Raw genomic sequence first — 21320 nt, 5'->3', positions numbered from 1 at the left:
GAATGCGGATTTAGCGTAATCGGATATCTATATTTTATGAAATCCGATGAATTCGTTTTCCAAAAAGTACCTATAGCATCACTTGTCTTGCGGTTCGAGAGATTCGTCTAGGCCTAAAATAGTCGAGTGTACAACCTTAGAAATCCAAGATGGTGGGTTTGGTTTGGCGTCGCGAGCGAGTGACTCAATTTGATATAAAGTATATCGACAGTTAGGGGCCAAGGTTCATCTAGGCCTACTCAAATTGGAATCAACAAACTCAGAAATTCAATATGGCGAGTAATATCAAGGTGCACTTTTCGTGGCAAATGGTACGGTTGGCAAAAAAAACAAATACATTTAAATATTCACTTTGTTCTTAACTACAAAATAAATACTTACCTTCTTTGGATTACACCTCTAGGGTACAAAGCCTTTTCCGACCAACTATATATTTTTAAAACAATATACGTCAAATGACATTAATTATGTCATAAAAATACATTACGCGAAGTGTATATTATTTTAATCCAAATAATCAAATGCACTCTAGATACGAATATCTAGAATTGTTATTCAAGTATAGTTCAAGTCAAAAGTAGTGCACGAAGCCAAATCTGTTGAACAAATTTTAGTTATTTATTCAATGTAATTTAGATATATTTCAGAATTTGTTAATATAAAATGTTTTAAATACTTGTGTACTTGTTTTTTTGCCAGTCATTGTCTGCCACCAATACAGCACGCTGATAACGATCTTTAATTATAGCTGCAGTTGAGGGCCGAGCTTCGTCTAGGTCTAAAGAGTAGTGTACAACCTTAGAAATCCAAGATGGCGGGTTTGGTGTCGCGAGCGCACTTGATCAGCGAATGCATCAGTTTGACGAAGCCGGTGTCTTTGGGCTTCTCGAGGCCGCGGAGGAGGCGGTTCTTCATCACGGCCACGAACTCGCGGTTGGAAAGTTGTCCGTCCACTGGAAAGATGATTATTTATTATACGTTAAATATGTTTGGCATGGGACTTCAAAATTGTACAGACACAGACAGCAAAGACAAAAAATCAAAGATTATTTATATAGGCATAGTTATAGTGACATCTAGCGACAATCATGCGTCAATTAGCTTAAATTATCAGTACTGCTACTTGTCAATAGATGTCGCGACGAACGAAGAGTCTAATACTCACCAATTTTTAGCTAATATTACAATAGTATTAACCAGTATTCTGTTAACACTTTCGCTACCAAGAACCCGACTGTCGGGTACACCGCTCGTAGAAGCGTAGCCGATTACATGGGTTTCCCCGTATGTAGCGAAAATGTCGTAGCGCCGCGTAGAGCCCGGTTTCGAAAGTGTTAATTTACGCTAGTTGACGCTTGATTGTCGCTAGATGTCACTATAACTATGCCTATTCAAATAACTCGCATTTACTGATGTATGGTGTTACAACTCTTCCCTTACTTATTCCTCTATGGGTGTGTTGTAAGTTATAACAAAATATGTACCACCCCCTTTCTTCCCGTGGGTGTCGTAGAAGTCGACTGTGGGATATGGGTTAAATTGTGGCGTGGGTGAGAGGCTGGCAAACTGTCACTGCAATGTCACAATTTGGATTTCTTTCAACCCCTTTTTGCCAAGAGTGGCACTGAAACTTAGTAGTTCATGTGCTCTGCCTACCCCTTTATGGGATACAGGCGTGATTATATGTATGTATGTATGTATGTATGTAGGTATAGGGGACATGGTGAGGACAATGTTGATTCCATATGTATAGACTATCGAGCATAGCGAAAACGCATACAATTTAGAAGTCGATAATCCCTTATTTTATTACATATGTACTCATAAGTTTATAGACTGGTCTATTGGGACCGTGCGCGACGACAACGCCACGTGACAGTGACAATATTGTAGCCGCTGCCAAGCGAGAAGTAAGTAAACATTGTGAAAAAATTAATGAAATCTTGTGCTATTTTACTATTAGACAATTTTGGACGATGGTGGTTACAACATTATCGCCAATAACATTAAAATCGTTGTTTTCAGTGAGAAATTAACAAACTGGTGACTAAAACGGGGTTTCGTGCCATCGCTCACGAAATCATTTTCCAACCTGAGACGATGAATAAAGGCAATAAATTGGTGCTAGCTGGGCATTTTCTACAGATTGAAGACATTATTCCACCATTTATACCTATGTGCAATAAAGTATAAATAAATCATTGGCTTTTGAAATAGTTGATCAGTTCACTGCTATCCTGTCATTTTCATAGGCTAACTATCTATGTATTATAAGTATCATTGCAGGGTACAGGGTTTATTGTAAAATAAAAACAAACTAGCTATAATAACGTTTAATTATAATATACATTACAAAAACTTGTTATACATTACAAAATATTGGAGGTTTACCAGATATCACATCAAATACAATCATGAATGCGATGAAATAAGTTCTCAGGAATTTTATTTAAAATGTGATAAGCCTTCAGTGGATGGACTGCTTCTGCTTCTATTGTTCTCGTGCTCCTTCTTCCCATTGAAACCTCGATATTTACGCATTTTCGTCAATCCGTTTCGATTTGTAAACAGGAGCACTGATGAGGAAACAAATAAAATGATTTTCGAACATAAGTAACTGGGATTGGCTTCCACGTCGGCTTTTCTACCTCCAATGAAATTTGCACTATAAATTCACCGTAAATTCAATTCAATACTTGTGTCAAATGATTACGCACTTTAAGTAAAACTTCAGAGATTGGACGACACTTTTCTTCTTACGGCAACTATTCACTTAAACGGTGGTTCCGTTTCCACCACGGTCTTGGAAATAGCTAGAATTTATTCGCTACTTTTCTTGGAGTTATTACAATTCGCCATAACAAATTTTACTGGGCCCGTATTAAATTTATCTCAAAAACGACATGAAAATGTTTACTGCAATATGGATTTGACAGCGCAAGTCAGCGACTAAGATGTCAATTTTGGCCGTAGTGAGCGCTGTGATCGTTTTAGCTACCCCCTCCACCCGCTTTGCACCCTGCCAATAAGGCCGCGGCGATGTAGTAAGTATTGTATCCTAATATTATTGTTGAGTTGAAACAATATCTTTAATTTATGCTATACACTTACTGTTCTCATCAAAGATGGTGAACACCGAATTTATAATATGTGCGTCTAGATCCACGTGTGCGACGGTTCGCGCGACGTGTCTCAGTGTCGGTAGGTCTATAGAGGCCCCGGCGCTGTGATAAAACATTAGTACTGTGTCCATGCTAATATTATTGAGAAGTTGAAACTATATGAGCTATAAATACTTACTGTTCTCATCAAAGATGGTGAACACCACATTGATCACATGTGCGTCTAGATCCACGTGCGCGACGGTCCGTGCCACGTGTCTCAGTGTCGGTTGGTCTATAGAGGCCCCGGCGATGTGGTAAAACGTCAGTGCGGTGTCCACATCGTTAATGTTGTTGAGGAGATGGAAGAACGAGAGGTAGTCTTCTTTGGTGATTCCTACTCCATGGTCGCGGAAACTGGAATGTTATAGGTAGTTTATGAGTTCGTAATAACATTTTTACAGCTATTGACAACATGCATGAAGAAGTGGAGGAATTTTATGGATATGTCAAATATTAACGCTATCGGTCGTTGGAATTAACCATAAGTTGACTATAGTATCCATACTAATATTATAAATGAGAAAGTGTGTGTGTCTGTTTGTTTGTCCGTCCTTCACGGCAAAACGGAGCGACGAATTGTCGTGATTTTTTAAGTGGAGATAGTTGAAGGGATGGAGAGTGACATAGGCTACTTTTTGTCTCTTTCTAACGCGAGCGAAGCCGCGGGCAAAAGCTAGTAGTCTATAAAATGAGGGATTCACCAGTCGTACACATGACGAAGCCATCAACTGACCCTAGCGGCCGTCACCTACCTAATTCGTGTATGCAGAATAGGTTGAAAAGTGCGCACGTTAGATGGTGTACAATGGGATAAAAAACCGACAACGTAACAATTTTAACTAAATAATGCAAATAAAAATGGTTGCCACTGACTTTGTAATTTGCTTCTAATATGTATTAGAGAATGAAGTCATAATAATCTATTTTCCTATACTTAAAATAAAATATTTTATGCAGTGCGCGAAATAATTAGTAGAAAAATATGGAAAGTGGTTATGTTTAAATCTAATTTCTATTTAATAAGTCACAGAGAAAGATATAACGTAAATAAATTGACTGTGACGTCACTCCTCAAGCATTTTCATAAAAATTCCATATTAGCAAATCGTTTTGACAGTTTTTAAAAAGAAGCTGATTTGAATAGTAGTAAACTAGCCTATTATGGAACTAAATTATACGTACGCTTTTTTAACTCTTTTGAGCATCCTCGCCTTCTTCTTAGCCGGGTAGCCTGCGTACGCTAGCAGCAACTCAGCGAAGTCCGCCTCAGTGATGCGACCATTTTCATCTGAAAACAAGTTTTTTTTAATTCAGTTAAAAATATCTTTAACTAGACGATTTTAATTTTGATCAACAGGAAGGCCTATATAGGTATAGTAGTAGGCAGACAGTCACCAGCAATAAAATGTTACTCCTTGAAGGCCGCAAAATAGTTATTTGTTATACAAGGGTGCAAAGTTGTATTTTAACGCCGAGTGTGGAATTGAAAAACGAGCAAGCGAAAGGATTCTATAGTTGAACCACGACCGAAGCGAGTGGTTCGAGAATAGAATCCTGAACTTGGCGAGTTTTTCAACACACGAGAAGTGAAATACATTTGCACCCGTGTGTAACACAAAACATTTCCCCTCACTATAGCGAGGAAAGTACAACGCAAAAAACGCGTTTATCACGGTTTCCAGTAGTTCTATAGGTGGTAATTCATCTTAATCACTAGATTCACCCAGTTTTATCAATTTTAAAGCAGAAAATTTGACTATATTCAAGGTAAATTACTTTATCCACTAGTGGATAAAATGCGTTTTTACCCGCTGGTATTAAAGGACAAAACACGTGTTTCCGAGCTAGTGAGGGGAAAAATATATGATACACTCTTATAACTGAGGAGTGTCTTTTCAAAAGGGCTTATTTCCATTTTTTCTTTTTTTTAAACTATGAATGCAGTTTTTCTTAGTATAGAAAATTACGTGTTGTTTTGATATTAAAGCTCAAAAAGTCTCGCCTTGATCTTTAAAAAAAAGAGTAACATCAAAGTTAATACAAAGTTAGTACAACAAACATTAAACCAATGTATGTAGTACAACAACATTGATATCAACTAACTTAATACAAAATCCAAAAATAAAATACAACTATTTTAAAATAATAACATTTACGCTACAAGGCCACAACAAAAGGGCTTAATTCCCAAAAGTTCGCATCAAAAGTGCTTAATTCTGAAAAAAATTACCTGATATGGTAATTAAATATTTATTTAGGTACACATGTTACGTTTGAAGTAATCATAGCATTAACGTCAACTTACAATATTACAATTTTGCAAATTAAATATTAATTTCAAAATAAATACCGTGGAATTATGTTTTTCTCGATTTCCCAAAAAAAGTTCAAAGTGGAAATAAGCCCTTTTGAAAATACACTCCTCAACTAGAGAGCGGATTTCAGGTAGCGATTTAAATATTAATATGGATATGACTAGTGCAATCTTTTAAATAAGGGTCGGTTGCACCAAACCCTCTGTCACTGTTAATGCGTTTGTTAAATTTTATAGTATGGGAAGTTCTATAGACGTCTGCTGCGTGACGATGATGTGTCTGTCAAATGTGGTTGATGCAATTGGCCTTTAATGTCATGTGGTTTACAATAAGGTCTTACAATCTATTATTATTTCCTTTATTTATCTTTTCTCTTAGATTAGGCTATTTTATAATATGATTATAAAAGTAAAATACAAAACCACATACAAAACAATACAAAATATATAAACACATTATAAAAAACCTAACCTAGGGTGCCGCCAGCAGCGGGGTAGGGCCCAAGCTGCCGGTGGTTAGGGCTGCAGAGAGAGGAACCGTCGGACTATCCGCGCCGTGTCCAAGATCACCGCCTTCTGCATCTGGCCCTTGATCCAGCCACCTAGCGAGAGTCTCTTAAGATGTTTACAATCTATTATTATTACATCGCACACCGCAAACTTCGCTCTTCATCTTAGATATTTATTGCGGTCTTTGCATGTTGTTCACATATTATTGCAGATGATTGGACAGGGGTTGTTTTGAATTGTAGTGTACCTACATTTTAATTCATAAATTGGACGCAGTAAAAGGAAAAGGATCCGATCTACAAAAATTTGTCAATAGAAAGTGAACTTAAAGTCAAAAAGAATAGTAATTCTTTTGAATGGCAATTTTCAGGGGATACATGTTTTTCGCTTAACTATTTTACGTAAAAAAATACCTGGTTGCTTTCTCTGGAACTCGAGAGATAATATCTCTTTCTGCAGCTGATGCTGGAAGTCGAGGAATTTCTCTATCGTCAGTTTCTCGTTCAGCTTCGGCCCGAAGAAGTATGTTGTGAGCGCCGAGTTGATACCCTGAAAACATGTTTGCATTTATAAACTAACTGTTCGAGACGCACTTAACTGGTTGTAAAACTGCAGGTTTGTCAGTGTTACCACTTTATACGTAGCTTTCTAGCTTTACTTTTAAATGAAAAATAAAAGCCATCTTTACGCCCGCGTTCCTTAGACGTCCAGCTACTGTTATATTAACTCGGTGCATTTCTGTCACATGGCGACCCTGTCATATCTTGAAAGTGTTTCCAGTGTTAACGTGAAACCAAGTTCTTGATCCATGCTCTGCTGTCGGACAAAAGTGGCGACTTTTACAAACTACTAGCAAGCTACGTCACAGTCTTCGTTTAGAGCATACTGTTTAACAAACCTTAACAAAATTGTTCTAATAACCTACGTTTTACTAGTGAACAACTAACCTTAAAAGTGTTGCCAGTGTTAGCGTGATCCCTATGTCTTGATCCAATGCTGCTCTGCTGTCGGATCAAAGCGGCGACTTTTTCGAACTCCTCGCAATCAACGTCTCCATCGCCGTTGAGGTCGAACATGCGGAACGCGATCTCGAAGTGGCGGCGGGATGCTGAAAGAGAACGTGGGATATCGTTTATTTACTCATATTAAACGAGTTCACTGTGGTTTTATAATTTTCTTCGGTGATTCTGCCAACTAGTCCAGCCAAAGTGACAAAAATCGTTGATGTTACGTGGCGAACGAAGGGCAGCCTTGCTCCGTCGTTCCACTACAGAAGAGCGACGCTAGCTAGCTACGAAAACGAAATGCTTAGGAAGCATTTCTGACGCTGGTACCTAGGTAACCCCGATCAGTAAGAGCTGTTGGTGGAAAACTGACAGCGCGTCTCGTAGTTACGAGTAGTAAGGTAAATTACCCTGGAGGTAAGATTTGGTGGTGTTACAGCACTGTCTGGGGGGAATTATTTCCTCTATCATGGACAGTTTTATCTGCAGGTGGATGGAGTAGTCCAGTGGGCAGTCCAGTAGCCCCAGTAATTGCTAACATGCGTAAAGTAATGAAAATATTACGGCGAGATTGGATAAAGGTCGTACGTGGGGTTAAGAATTTCACCACCCAAGAACTATAAAAATGGGTCACTATAGGTATGGTTTTATTTTTAAGTGCAACGTTTTGATTCCTTTTATTCTGAGATAAATATATAAATTCAGGTTTCACTTTTGGCCATTGTATACATATTTTGTGTATTTTCATTCAACTTAAAAATCTCATTGCTAAAATAAATTGAAATAGCATATTTGGATTGACACAGTGGAACTACTTATAAAAATGTATATAAATAATTTTGGCCAGATTTTTTAGTCAAATACCCCTATGTGCGGCGGTAAACCTATTCAAATAGATATATTTATGTCATTGAATCTAAATTTTTAAATGTATACCCTAAATAAAGCATAAATAAATACATATACATACGATAAGAGAGATTATACAGACAATTTACGATGTCCCATCGCAACCATCATCCCTCTGTATAAATTCCCATCTTAAACTAGCGGGATAATAAAATCGATAAGCCCGCTCATGCCCAGTACCGGGATGCTGCGCTCATCAAAACAAATGTTTTAGCGCCTTCGTCACAACTTTAATAAAATATTAAATTTCCACATGTCGCAACAAAATGATCTCAGTGAAACGTATCAGAGCGAAAATCAAGACGAAAACGACGCACTATTTGAGATGCGGGGCGAAAACGGCCACTTTTCTGTTCTGGGCCTCGCTTTATATGATTGTGATGAGGATGACGATATTCAAAGGAAGCTCGGAGCCACCTGTGAAGGAGTGGACCATTCCTGACAATTACACGAAGTGGCTGGTAAATGTTTGCTGAAGTTTTTCTGTTTTGTTACTGTGCCTGTTGCTTCGCCGGACAAGCAACGTCAGGTGACAACCAAAACTCGTCCATTGTAAAAAAGTCATTGAACAAAAGTTTACCTTATTTTGGTACTACTTAGCACAGTTAATTATGACTCTTAACTTGTAGTAATAAGTGAATAAAATAGATATTGTTTTTTCCCGAAGTACACGAAAATATTTTCTGTGTGTTTCGACTTTCAGCTAATACCTAGATCAGGATAGATTTGCCCGATGAAACTCCCGGATTGTAAGTTTAATTCACATTGTTAACCCTTTGACCGCCAAAAATATCAACAAACGCGCGCAAACATTATCAACAATCTTCCTTTTGCCGCGCATGATAGTCGTGTCAATCGAAGGGTATTTCCTATATTAGGTATATCTACTAGGGTCCTTATTGAGGTCACGGTGAAAGGACACTTTATTACTTGTCTCGTGCTCGAATGCCATTCTGGCATAAAAGGGTCTCTCCAAACCTATCGACTCGGAATCGGCTCTAGCCGACCAAAAAATCGCTCGATATTATGAAGACGCTCACGCGTCGTCACCGCTGAACGCATGTTCATATCTACTAACAAGCGGAGACCCTAAGTGCGTTTCCACATTATCCGATCCGATATCGGATGTCGGACCGATATCCCATACGTTACAGGCGCCATCTTGGATTTTTTCTATTGAAATCCTTCCGACATCCGATATCGGATCGGATAATGTGAAAACGGACTAAGGCACTACGGAAACTTTTTCTTTAGTTACAGGGCCCAGTTCTAGGCGAGGACGAGACAGACTCCGAACCAACCATAGACTGGTCTGAGCCCGACAACACCACAATAATCGAGCTGGAGAAGCGAGCTGCGCGCGCGCAAGCCGTGTGCAAACAAAGAGGGATCAGACAGACTGTCAATAGCAAGGAGTTCTTTGTGGACCACGCGCACAACCTGGTGTGGTGCAACATTTTTAAGGCGGCCAGCTCGAGTTGGTTGTACAAGTTTAATATTTTAGGTGCGTAATGAAATATGGTATTGGGCATGATAGCGTGCTGCCTGCCTGCTGATAGGGCCTATTATTTGCACGGTGCGAGAGCTCGCATGCGAATTTCATTACATTGAATTATTTGGCGTGGTGATACTGAATTCAATGTATTGTATAGCCTCAACAGTCCGCAATGTAGGGGAAAGTGGGGTAAAACCGGGACCTTAAGGAAAAATAATAATAAAAAAAATATTATTAGAAAAATAAACAATATTTAATAGCCTCTGCTTAATTTATTTAATTGACAACATATTTATTAGGTGAGAACACTGTTAGCATTATCATACGTAGAATAATAAAATCAACTTCAAATCTCACTATTTTACGTTTTTGCCCCATGGGTAGTCCAAAGCCGGGTATACCCGGTTTTGGAACAGCTCTTATACCCGATATTACCCCGGCAACGATAGCAATGGACCTCGTCAAGATCTTCAAGTTTCATTTTCATTCATTTCTCACTCCAAGATTGTCGTGTTGCAGTTATTTTACAATTTTGCGGCATTTTCCTTAGATCTGTAACAATTATTTAAATTATATAAAATCAAAACACCTGACTCAGTTACTTGTACAAAACCGGGTACTACCCGGTATTACCCCGTACGGTTTTGACCCAAACGCACCTACAAGAAACTAAAAAATCCACTAATCTAAAAAGATGTTGCAATAACAATCAAAGTTATGTTTGTTCAAATGTACAACATACTTAATCGTATAAAAAATACAAATGGTACTTACCTCAACGTACGAAAGATTAGTCTGCTTATGAATTCCATGAAATTTTAGATCAAACACTGCTAAAAACTTTTTTCTCTAATTATTTTTACACACCGGCACGCACGCCTTCTAACTTTTGTTGAAAAACTAACCGAGATGGCTGACAGCTGTCACCAAAGCACGCGTAAATTTGAATCGATCTAAGTAGCCATACTGCCACGTCCCGGTTTTACCCCCATACCCGGTTTTGGACTAATCTCCCCTAACTAATAAAATCGCAAATTCGCCCCCTAAGGCCACGAAAGCCGTGCAAGAACGCGTAAACAAATAGTAACACTTAATTAACTTCGCCTCGCTCAACGCAGCTCTTGTGAAGACAGCGCTAAGTGGATAATGGTTTTTGAACAATAAACGTCAATGTGACTTTTAAATCTTTTAATGGCAAATAGAACACGGTTTCAATGAGACAGGGTTCTAGAGTGGCCTAGGATTCGAATTGGTTAACCGTACATAAAAAAAGGTAAAAGATGTGACCGCGCAATGTGTTATGCTTGATAGCTCCAATCACGTATGGACTTCACACTACTCACTTATTTGAAACAGACCGCCACACACCGTCGCTATTATACTCATCCTCGTACCGCTCGACACAGCATAATTTATAGAAATGCAGCAGTAGTTTTAAAACACTGATTTATTTTTTCAGGAGGCTACGAAAAGAAATTCCTAGCCCGGAGTCGTCACACACCCCTCACACTAGCCCGTTGGAAATTCCCCCGACCAAGCCTAGATGAGCTCAAAGACGCCATCAACACACCAGGGGTAATCTCCATGCTTATAGTCCGGGAGCCCTTCGTACGGCTGCTCTCGGCCTATAGAGACAAGCTGGAGAATATAACGCCGCCGTATTATAGGAAGCTGGCGAGAGCTATAGTCGCTGAGCATAGAGAGAACGCGGCGAAGGTTTTAGGACCAATAAAGAGCTACGGACCGACGTTTTATGAGTTCGTCGCGTATTTAATACAGGTAACTTAACATTAAAACGAATGTGCTAATAACTTTCCAGCATGATGCACTTTTGATACCATCTGAGATAACTGCATTGTTTTGGCAAATTCCTACGTTTATTTTTAAGCTTTGTCAAACTTTGCCGCTGCCAAGTCGTAGCATTCTTTAAGCGTTCACATTTATAGCTGAAAGTTCTTGTTACATTATATTATCTTGCTGACGAAACAGTTATAGGAGTACAGTACAGTTGGCTGAAAGCGCCGCCCACCCCCGCTCGGTTAGTTTGGAACAGTCGAGTCATATCTCTCATACAAGCATAGTACGCGAACTGTGTGTTAGAACGCGCCTCTTTTTATTTGATCGCCAATATAGGGACAGTTTGGCTAAAGTCTCTTGAATAGGCAATTAAAACGTCAATGCCCCAAATAAATTAACCTGCATACCATGTTGATATCATTTAACGCGCATATTTTTGTATCGATATATGTTTCTTATCTAAAAATCGTGTATTTCTTTCAGAAACACAAGGACCTGGACGACAAATTCCCATTCGACGAACACTGGGCCCCGTATTACCACTTTTGCTCTCCGTGCGCCGTCAATTTCACGGTGATAGCCAAAGTTGAAACTCTTTCAAGGGACTCAGGGTACGTTATATACGAATTAGGGTTGTCCCATGTATTAGGAAGAAGAGTAAGGGATCGAAGAACAAGACTAAGGACAGTTATGAACAAATCCAGAGACGGAAAGAACACGACAGCCCTATTAAAATATTATTTTAACCAGTTGGATGGAAGTATGCTGAATGACTTGTTGAGAATATATGGAATAGATTTTGAGATGTTTGGATATGATCCTAAAATTTATAGAAGTTATGTGAGAAAATAAAGTCTATGTGATGTGTTGAACATGTCGTTTCACTTTGAAGCTTCAAAAACTCAAAAGAAGATCCTTACAATACAAGACCAATAAAATATATAAGGATGTCCTGCATTTTTTTTACTAAACCAGAGACCAAATTTAAGTTTAATTGTTATTTTTTAATACGAAGGCATGCAGCTTGAGCATGTGACTTTTCGTTGGCGTGATTTGACGTCAATGATTTACTTTGAAAACTTTTCATTTATTCCAGGAAAGTATAAAGTAAATTGTAAAGTATGTAACCGATCATAAAATAATCATTTATTCAGTAAATATTAGGCCACAGGGACACTTTTAGGGGAAATCCAGTCATATGATCTTCTAACGCATTTATGAAAGTTGAAAAAAATCAGGCGTCGTTACTTATCAAGCTAATAATTAATAATAAGGTTTACTTACTTGACAGAACAGTCAGCAGAAAGATGTAGTCACTGAAGGTGATGAGACCCGAAGACCCCAGTTTGTAGAAGATCGAATCCTCGTCGAGGTCCAAGTTCAAGCGTTGGCTGATGCTCTGTACATACAATAATCCAATTAACAAAACATATTTAAAACTTTTTACGTCATGTTATTCTTGGGTTTGTTCTACAACATGTCTGTCCGGGGCAAAATATCAACGCCCACAAGTTACGAAAACGATTAAAAGTTACAAACTCAAGAATAAACGATTGTCTTATTCATCTAAGAGCTTTTAGAAAAACACTACTTAGTTAAATGCTATTTAGCAAATTCCTTGCATTTATTTATTGCCATTGCATATTTTATCACACAATTTATCATTTCATTCGACCAAACGAGAATAGAGAATTTGTGATCACATTCCAATTTAGACGCTCAATCTAGTTTCATGTTATTCAGAGTTTGGTCAAATCAGTCGTAAGACTATATCTTGCTGTGAATGTTCTAATTGTAAACAAAACACAAACACTTGGATGAACTAACTGAAAAGCAGTGGTATAGAAAGTATTTGTGCATGGAAACTGAGGTGCTCGTGAGAAGGCCAATAAGATCTGTCCGTATGATCATGCCTTGTGACAAATTTAGAAAGAATTTGAAGTCTATTCATCCTTTCGTTTTAGATAGTATATGGAACAGATAGATTTTATTTTTGTTTTGAATGAAAAACGAACAGTTGAATATAAAGAAATTAGGGATGACAAAAAAACACAAAAAAAAAATATGTTTACCTGAGATAATTTTTAAATTTCAAATTGAAAATATGAGCACGTATATAAAAATCGTGACAGGTATATAAAAATATCTTTCCTTCTTCGTCAGCAGAAAAGTGATTTTAAAATAAATAAATACATAAGAATTACACAAAGACAGAGGGAATATTCAAGGTTATAAGTATATTGGTATCAACATTGATAGGAATAAGGTTTCACCAGAAATAGGCGCGGAAGGATGAACTGACTTTATGGCACTACACAATCGCCCTGACAGTGAAAATGAAACATAACAAGATAAGGTAGAAGAAGTAAACTCTATGTCCTGGATAAGTACTAAGTGGGTAAAATCGCATACTCGGCAGTCCTTGCTAACTATTCTAAAAGCCGGCAAGTCGTGTAAAAACCGTTGTTTTATACCCAACTAATACTGAATCGTTTAGGGTTTCCATTCTAAGCACAAACCTATACTATAAAAACACAAGCCAAGAACGAAATCTACGTCTATATCTACAGGAAGTCATATCATAAATATATATTCAGGTATAGAAAATGATCGAGACAGTAGGGAAAAACAAAAAAGAGCTTGCACTGACAGAACAACCAATTGAGTGCAAACTTTAATGGTGGGTCAAGAAGACAGTACCTCTTCGAAATTCTGAAAAGACAAGAAAGTGGTGTGAGTAGGGGAGTGCCGGTGCAAAAAATATAGAGGGTAGGCGATAAAATTATGTAAGTAGTAGGGATGTACCGACTATTGATTTGGCCGACTAGGCCGACTACCGACTAGTCGGCACTAGGGTGGCCGATTAGTCGGCCAAGACAGGTTTTTCGACTAAATTGACATTTTGAATGTCGTCTTTGGTCCTTCGTTCGCGCTTTTCATGTTTTTTTACAGGTTCAAAGGTCTATGAGAATATTTATGTACATTTTCTATTTTTAACAACCGGTTTGGCGCAGGTAGTGAATTAGTGATCCTACCTATGAAGTTGATAGTCCTAAGTTTCTGTGATGACTGATATTTGTTGTTTTGACTAAGAAATGCATAACAAATAGGTACATAATACAACCACATCATCTGTTGATTTATCTTTGTACTGTTTTTCTATCACTTATGAAGTGCCGACTAGTCGGCCTTTTTTGCCGACTAGTCGCCGACTAATCGCCGACTACAAAAGTGGCCGGATAGTCGGCTTTCCCGACTAGTCGGCGACTAGTCGGTACATCCCTAGTAAGTAGCCATATCAGAGGTACTTTCAACAAAGATTTGTTTTCATGGTGGTCTACTTTGAGCATTAGGTAATATGCTATGAAGCCTATGAACAATTAAAATTACGTCTGAACGTTTTTATGGATACTATCATAATATCAATACACATTTACATTTTTTTCCCCCAGTTTACTTGCACCTTTATGAGATATTATAGAAAGTGTATTCATGTCATTAGGTACACAACTTGTTGAAATTTATAAACTCCAATTTAAAACGTACAAACATGGACAATGCTGTTTAGTACTTAAGGGCCCATTTACACGGAGCGCGAATCCGTATGTCATTTTAGTTGGCTACATTGCGGTTAATTACAATTCACTACACCAATTAAACACAAAAATGTATTGAAATTCTCATGCGACATGTAAATGGGCCCTAACGCTGGCAAATGATGTGGTACAAGACACATATTTCATTAACTTACAAAACAAGTTCTTTGTTGATAATGTATTATTTTCAAAATCCGAGATAGGTAGAAAGAAGTAGGACAACAACAAAAGCATAAAATGTAATGTGAAATAATTTCTTCACAACAATAAGTGCCATTAAAGCACGGTAAAATAGGTCAGTCAGGTATTATAAAATATATTTAAAAAAAATTCAATAACACATTTATATAAACAGTCACGGTAGTAGGTAATTAGTACAATCAGGTACCTCGTTAAAGAAATTCATTAAGAATCAATATCGTTATAGATGAGTGAAGCATCGCGACACGAGTCACGTAATAGCGTGGCATTAATTATTTGACAAACACGATTACTTAACAAGGCATTTGATCTTGTATAAGGTTATTGTCACTGACAATAATTATTACAAAATTTCTGACATGATAATGATTTTAGAGAATGTAGAGCCTTAGAGCGTGTCACATATTTTTGCGGCCCTGGCAGGCAAGTATGGTCGCGCGATAAATGATAAAACATCTGGGCCGTATTTTATAAAGTTACAAGTTACAGGTTACAAGTGTACAGGCTACAGGTACCTGTAATGCACTGTGCACGATTACAGGTGTTTTATAAATACACACAAAAGTTTACAATTGTAATGGACCACGGTAAATCTCGATTACAAGTGACATCTACAGGTGTGGCGGACATCACTATTTAAAAACAAAACATCTGTCATAAAAACTCGTTCTACTTAAGTATTATTTATAGCCTTAACAACGCCATGGACAGCTTTGCACACACTTGACTTGGAGACGCCGTGCATGTCACCCACAGCATGGTATTGGCAGCCAGTTCCGAGCTAGTGCAAGGCAACGCAGAGCTACAACTTCGAGCTCATTGCGTGATTGGTGTTGGTCGGGGACTCCAAGGAATCTCCAATCTCGGCAAGCATGTTCTCCATTTGCGTGGAGTTCATTCTAAATCGTTCGTTGAACTCGTACGGCGTCCGAAAGTCCAAATTTGTTCGAGACCGAAACAACCTAGATACGCTGTCGCGGTATCTCGTCATCTGAAGAATCGGATGAAGAATCTCTCAAGAGACGGATCATTTTATTAACACTGTTGAATGAAATAACCGAGAAAACTGAACTACTTAGATGCCGTTACAGGACTCAAGACCCCTGTAAGTTTTTGTTACAAGTGTACCAACCTACACTTGTAATTTACAATATTTTTATAAAATGCCTGTTCGATTATGAGTTTAAAACTATTAAACTCCCATATTTTTGTCTTTGGTTAAGCTACAGGCACTTGTTCCTGTAACCTGTAAAATTGTAACACAGTACTTTTATAAAACGCAAATTGTAAAAAACGGGGCAAGTGTTGCCAGAAAACGCCTGTAAACTTGTAACTTGTAAGTTTATAAAATACGGCCCTGGCCGTCCCTATCGCACTTACTATAGTGCGATAGGGACGGCCTGATGTTTTATCGTCTATCGCGCGACCATGCTACCCGTGCTGTACAATCTGTAAAAGAATTTATTGACTCACCTTAGGGTCATATCTCCGATATTGATCAAGTCCCAACCCTGTGAATAAATAAAAAGAGTAAAAACAATGAAATATATTAACATATTAATGATATTAAACATGTAAAATCGGGTAAGTCACGTAAAATTGTCGAAGGTCGCTCGACATGTTTCGCTCCGTAGCGAGGAGCATTTTCATGGGCATCGCGCGTGCTCAATGAAAATGCTCCTCGTTACGGAGCGAAACAAGTCGAGCTACCTTCGACAATTTTACGTGAGTTACCCGATTTTACATGTTTAACCCTTAAATGCATGATTTTTTCTTTTAACGAGAAGTTAAAAATATATGTGATAGACAATGGATTTCTGACTCTAGGAAAAATAATAAAAAAAAATTTAACATCGATTTTAATAATAAATCAGTGTTAGAAGTAAAATCGGCTAAATCTTATTTATATAAATAATATCATTATTGGTAAAATTGATATGAAAAGTTTTACTAATTTTAGAAAGGTACACTATTTAAGAAACCCCTATGGTAAAATATTTAAATAAATTAATTACTAACTTTGAAAAAATCGGCCTAAATCATATACTAAAACTCACCATCATCCAGTTTTTTTAATACTTTTCCGCCATTTTATCTTAATTTATAATTCTTAAATGAATAGGTTTTTAGTTTTGGTTGGAAATAATGATTTTATTTAGTTATTTAGATGTAGGATCTAGGAAAAATAAATAAAAAAGTTCAGCTTATATTTTGGCTAGTTTATTTACAAATATATGCATTGCAGCCAAATGGCAACAATATGCAATTAAGGGTTAAGTCGGTAACCCTACATTTTCGTTGGTGCAAGTGGCCCTAAAAGGAAAAACCAAAAAGACACTATGTAATGTTTCTATTATAATGTTCATTTCATACCTTGGTCGGGTATGGCCGACCGTGGCGATGAAAAGGTTAAACGTGTTAAACCAAGCAGGGACTAATGCAAAGAGGCATATATGGGTTCTTCTGTATGTACAGAATACGCTAAAACACATCCAACTGGTCAGTAGAAAAAAGTGAAAAAGTCTAATTTAATTCTCTATGAGGAGTCAAATCTTCGAGCCAAAATTTATTTCATTTCCCGCTTTTTCCTACTGACAAGATCTCTGTGCCAGAGTATATAGTTCTTGCCAAAGAACTAGATTTAGATAGAAGAAACAAGTTCGTCTATTTCTATGGCGGCCGAGCGTGTCAGATTTTGTACTGAAGTTGTTACTTGCCTGTGATTTTAAATATGTCTCAGGCCCTAGAGTGTTCATAATTTTTGTGTTGTTGCAATTAAATATCACGTAACGTTCTTGTTGACTTCAACTTACAAAAATTGACGTCCGAAAGCTGCAAGCTGCGATTAAAGACGGACAACTCAGTGGATTTTACTGAGTCCATTTGGCACGCTAAATAAATACATTTGATTGATCTATACACATGACATCATGCTGGAAGGCCCTCAAGTGTTCCAAGGGTGCTTTCAGCGGAGTAGGCTGCATGACCAACCACAAGAGCCGGGCCCGCAAGGGCAACGCTGGTGGGGCAACGGTGGTTACAACCGTGGACCCCGCCCAGGCGAGCGTCGGAACACCCGAGGGGGTTTAGTCCGTGGGAGTCGGACATACCCACTTGGCTCTCCCGGGCCGGTGGGATCCATAACGGATTCCCCCTGGGTAAACAAAAAAAAAGGTATATATGTCATCTGTGGTTCTTACCATCAGGCTGCTTGACCCCAGGCGTCATGGATCTCAGGAAGTCATCCGGGGTCATGAACACCTCATGCTGATCATGGTGCGTGGCCTGAACGGTGGCAAAGTAACGGAATACCTTGTCTGGGGTGGAATACTGGCGCATGCGGTTTTCATACTCAATGATCTGGCAGCGTCCGGGACAAAAATAATGTGGTGTATAGGTCTACCATAACCTTGAACTGTGTTGCAATGTTTTAAGGTTGATGCTGTGGTATTGGTCACGTGTGTCAATAGCTGGGTCTACACGGGGCGAGAAAATTCGCGTGGTAATATGATCGCGCAGCATATGCTCAATGTAAACACCTCGGACATTGGCGATCAAATATATGAATGAGGCGCGTTCCTAGCACACAGTCTGAGCTCGTGAAGGTGAACGCGTAGGTACTATGCTTGTATGAGTGAAATATGACGGGTCGACTGTTCGTGTTTTTGACAGGCGCAAACTGTGAGGTAACCGAGAGGGGGTGGGCGGCACTTTCAGCGGGGAGCGGGAGTGGCCATACTGTATGGTAGTACTCTTTATTATACTGTGATGTAGACATGCCTTGGCCGAAGCAAGTTGCTCACGTTTGCCGCTCGAGGGGCATTCCACGATGCTTTTGCCTTGTATGGCAGTTATATCAATCAAATCCGTAAAGTTCGAGAAAATACTGCCTATTGGCAAAGAGGATCGAGTATTATAGAGAGTTACTATCGAAGTAAAATGTGTAATCACAGTGCATAGACTGCCATTTCTTGACACCGACTTCAAACTTTTGAACCTCAGTTTTGACAATTTGGCCCATATTCTTAGCTTGATATGTGTTAAAATGTCAAATATTAATATTAGCGCCATCTAGCTGAGCGTACCCCAAAGATGTAATGCCATCTAGGCCACCGTACCTTTTTCTGTATGGTAATGAGGTACGTTTTTTTCTTAGACTATATCTGTCTATACGGAGTTATATATGTCTGCTACTGGCTAACCAAGTCATGAAAGGTTGTCAGACACAACTTCGCTTTCTTAGCGAAAGAAGTATTAGAAGAATTGCATGTCGTAAGCGACATTCTCGTGGAATGCCCCTTGAGCACATTAGGTACCTCGCGACGTGATTCGCCCCGTGTGGACCCAGCTAATTAACATCTTTAATGGTCAAAGGTTAATGTGGGTGGTTAGTACAATGTTATTATACTTATTATGGTTCATTACAGAGTGGTTAATCAGTTTTTTAACATAACCTTAACCAGTGATGTTCAATATAGATAATGAAATCATGTATAAAACATTTAAAAAAATGGATAATAAAAACCGAAAATTAAAAAAAAAAATACCATCAGGTTGCTTCATGCCAGGTGTGATAGCTCGTAAAAAGTCATCAGGAGTCATGTAAACTTCCGTACTGTCACCAACTGCTAATTTGACAGTGGCGAAATATCGGAATATTTTATCAGGCGTTGAGTATGACCTCATTCGGTTCTCATATTCAATAATCTGTAGCAAATTAAAATAAAAAGGAATTAAAAGAAAATAAATTAAATGAAAATAAACACATGTAGAAAAAAAGGGACAGTTTTAAAACACCCACGAATGTAGTCAAAAGAAAATTATTATTTGTAGGGAGTAATAGTTTTATGCATCCGATATCCGATCGGATATTGTGAAAATGCACTAGGACTCAGATATATAACTATACCTAGATATTTTTTGGCATTAACATCAAGTTGCAAGTGCTTGACAAAATAAAAACATCGACAATCTTTTTATCAATAAAATAGCCTAAGGTTTTTAATCAATGAATAAATAGCCTATTAAAATAAGGTTTATTAATTGTCTAAAAATACTAACATTATTAATATCTAATAATAATAACCTCTGAAAAATCTTGAATAACAATGTAAGAACTTATGTACTCTATTAAAATATAGTTTGTTTTATTGTTGGTTGTTTGAGACCCTGAAAAGGTATGGCAGCTCAAATAAATAATAAATAAATAGAAGGCTTGTGTTGTGGGTACTCAGACAACGATAAATATTAAATATACAAATACTTACATACATAATATATAATATTATTTAATATACACAGAAAACATCCATGACTCAGGAACAAATATCTGTGCTCATCACACAAATATATGCCCTTACCGGGATTTGAACCCGGGACCGCGGCTTAGCACACTACCCGCTAGGCCAGACTGGTCATCAAATACTTACTTATACTTTTGGTGATATAATTTTGTTGTTTCATACATACCTTCCTATCTCTGAATCCTATTTTTTCCTTCCTATACCTTTTCTTTTTCGTGTCTGCATCCTCAGAGTCAGTTTCAACTAGCTCTTCAGCAGCTGTTATCGAGGGAAACACTTGATACCTTATCCTAAAACAAGAACAGATTTTAAGAAAAATAACTATACCTTTTGTTAAATAAGCTTCTACTTTGTGTAAATGGGCATATAAGACATGATAATAAACAGTCCAAGTAGAATTATCGATTTATAAGTAATAATATCACTACATAAAAACAAGCCATTTCATAACAAGTACTACAGTTAGACACTTACCAAAGTTTATAGGATGTGAAAGCTGCAGCACCAAACAACAAGGAATAACATAAATATTTCAACGATCTTTGCCGCAAATTTTCTTTATTGTCATTTTTCTTGTAGTCGTGATAGTTACGAACCAAATTATGAGAATTGGAAGCTAGGATAGGCTTGGATGTCTCTGTGATCAATGTGATTCGACGCAATGTAGCCAAATCCTTTGGCAATTTGAGGAGGTATGATGATATGCTGTACATTGTGGCTAAAGTAAATGCTCAGGTGAAATGTTACACAGCTCTTTTAGTAATTGTCTTCTATTTCTATTCGTTCATCGAGAAAAATATGTCCTCAAATTTTATGTGGCCACAGATAACTTTAACTATTTTATTTTGAACTGCCAGTGTCAAGCGGCTGTCAGCTGTGACAGCTGTCAAAAGCTTGAAAGGAAGAAAACATGAAGAATAGAGATAAAGGAGCAACCTCTTTATGTATCAGAACTCAGAAGTGCACATATTAAAGAAAAGATAGGTGGCGCTGCAATCGCAGGTGCAATAACGGTTTGACAATCTCT

General features: G+C 37.9%; 2 protein-coding genes across 2 annotated transcripts; one reads left to right on the top strand and one right to left on the bottom strand.

Moving 5' to 3' along the window:
- Positions 1 to 289: 289 nt before the first annotated feature.
- LOC125226212 (calcium uptake protein 1 homolog, mitochondrial-like) lies at positions 290 to 21133 on the bottom strand. The gene is made up of 10 exons (XM_048130128.1): positions 20768 to 21133; positions 20460 to 20583; positions 19538 to 19697; positions 16464 to 16501; positions 12478 to 12592; positions 6936 to 7096; positions 6402 to 6537; positions 4347 to 4452; positions 3301 to 3518; positions 290 to 953 (listed from the first exon to the last, which is right to left on the bottom strand). Exons 1-10 carry the CDS (start codon positions 21004 to 21006, stop codon positions 799 to 801), a joined length of 1452 nt encoding a protein of 483 aa, XP_047986085.1. The 5' UTR covers positions 21007 to 21133; the 3' UTR covers positions 290 to 798.
- On the top strand, positions 7969 to 12065 carry LOC125226213 (carbohydrate sulfotransferase 11). Its single transcript, XM_048130129.1, has 4 exons — positions 7969 to 8362; positions 9156 to 9405; positions 10856 to 11175; positions 11677 to 12065. The coding sequence occupies exons 1-4, from the start codon at positions 8168 to 8170 to the stop codon at positions 12043 to 12045; spliced, it is 1134 nt and encodes a 377-aa protein (XP_047986086.1). The 5' UTR covers positions 7969 to 8167; the 3' UTR covers positions 12046 to 12065.
- Positions 21134 to 21320: the final 187 nt, after the last annotated feature.

This window comes from Leguminivora glycinivorella, chromosome 5, assembly GCF_023078275.1.
Source record: "Leguminivora glycinivorella isolate SPB_JAAS2020 chromosome 5, LegGlyc_1.1, whole genome shotgun sequence".
NCBI lineage: Eukaryota > Metazoa > Arthropoda > Insecta > Lepidoptera > Tortricidae > Leguminivora > Leguminivora glycinivorella.
Note: the sequence above shows the minus strand (reverse complement) of the source record. Positions and strands in the feature narration are given on the sequence as shown.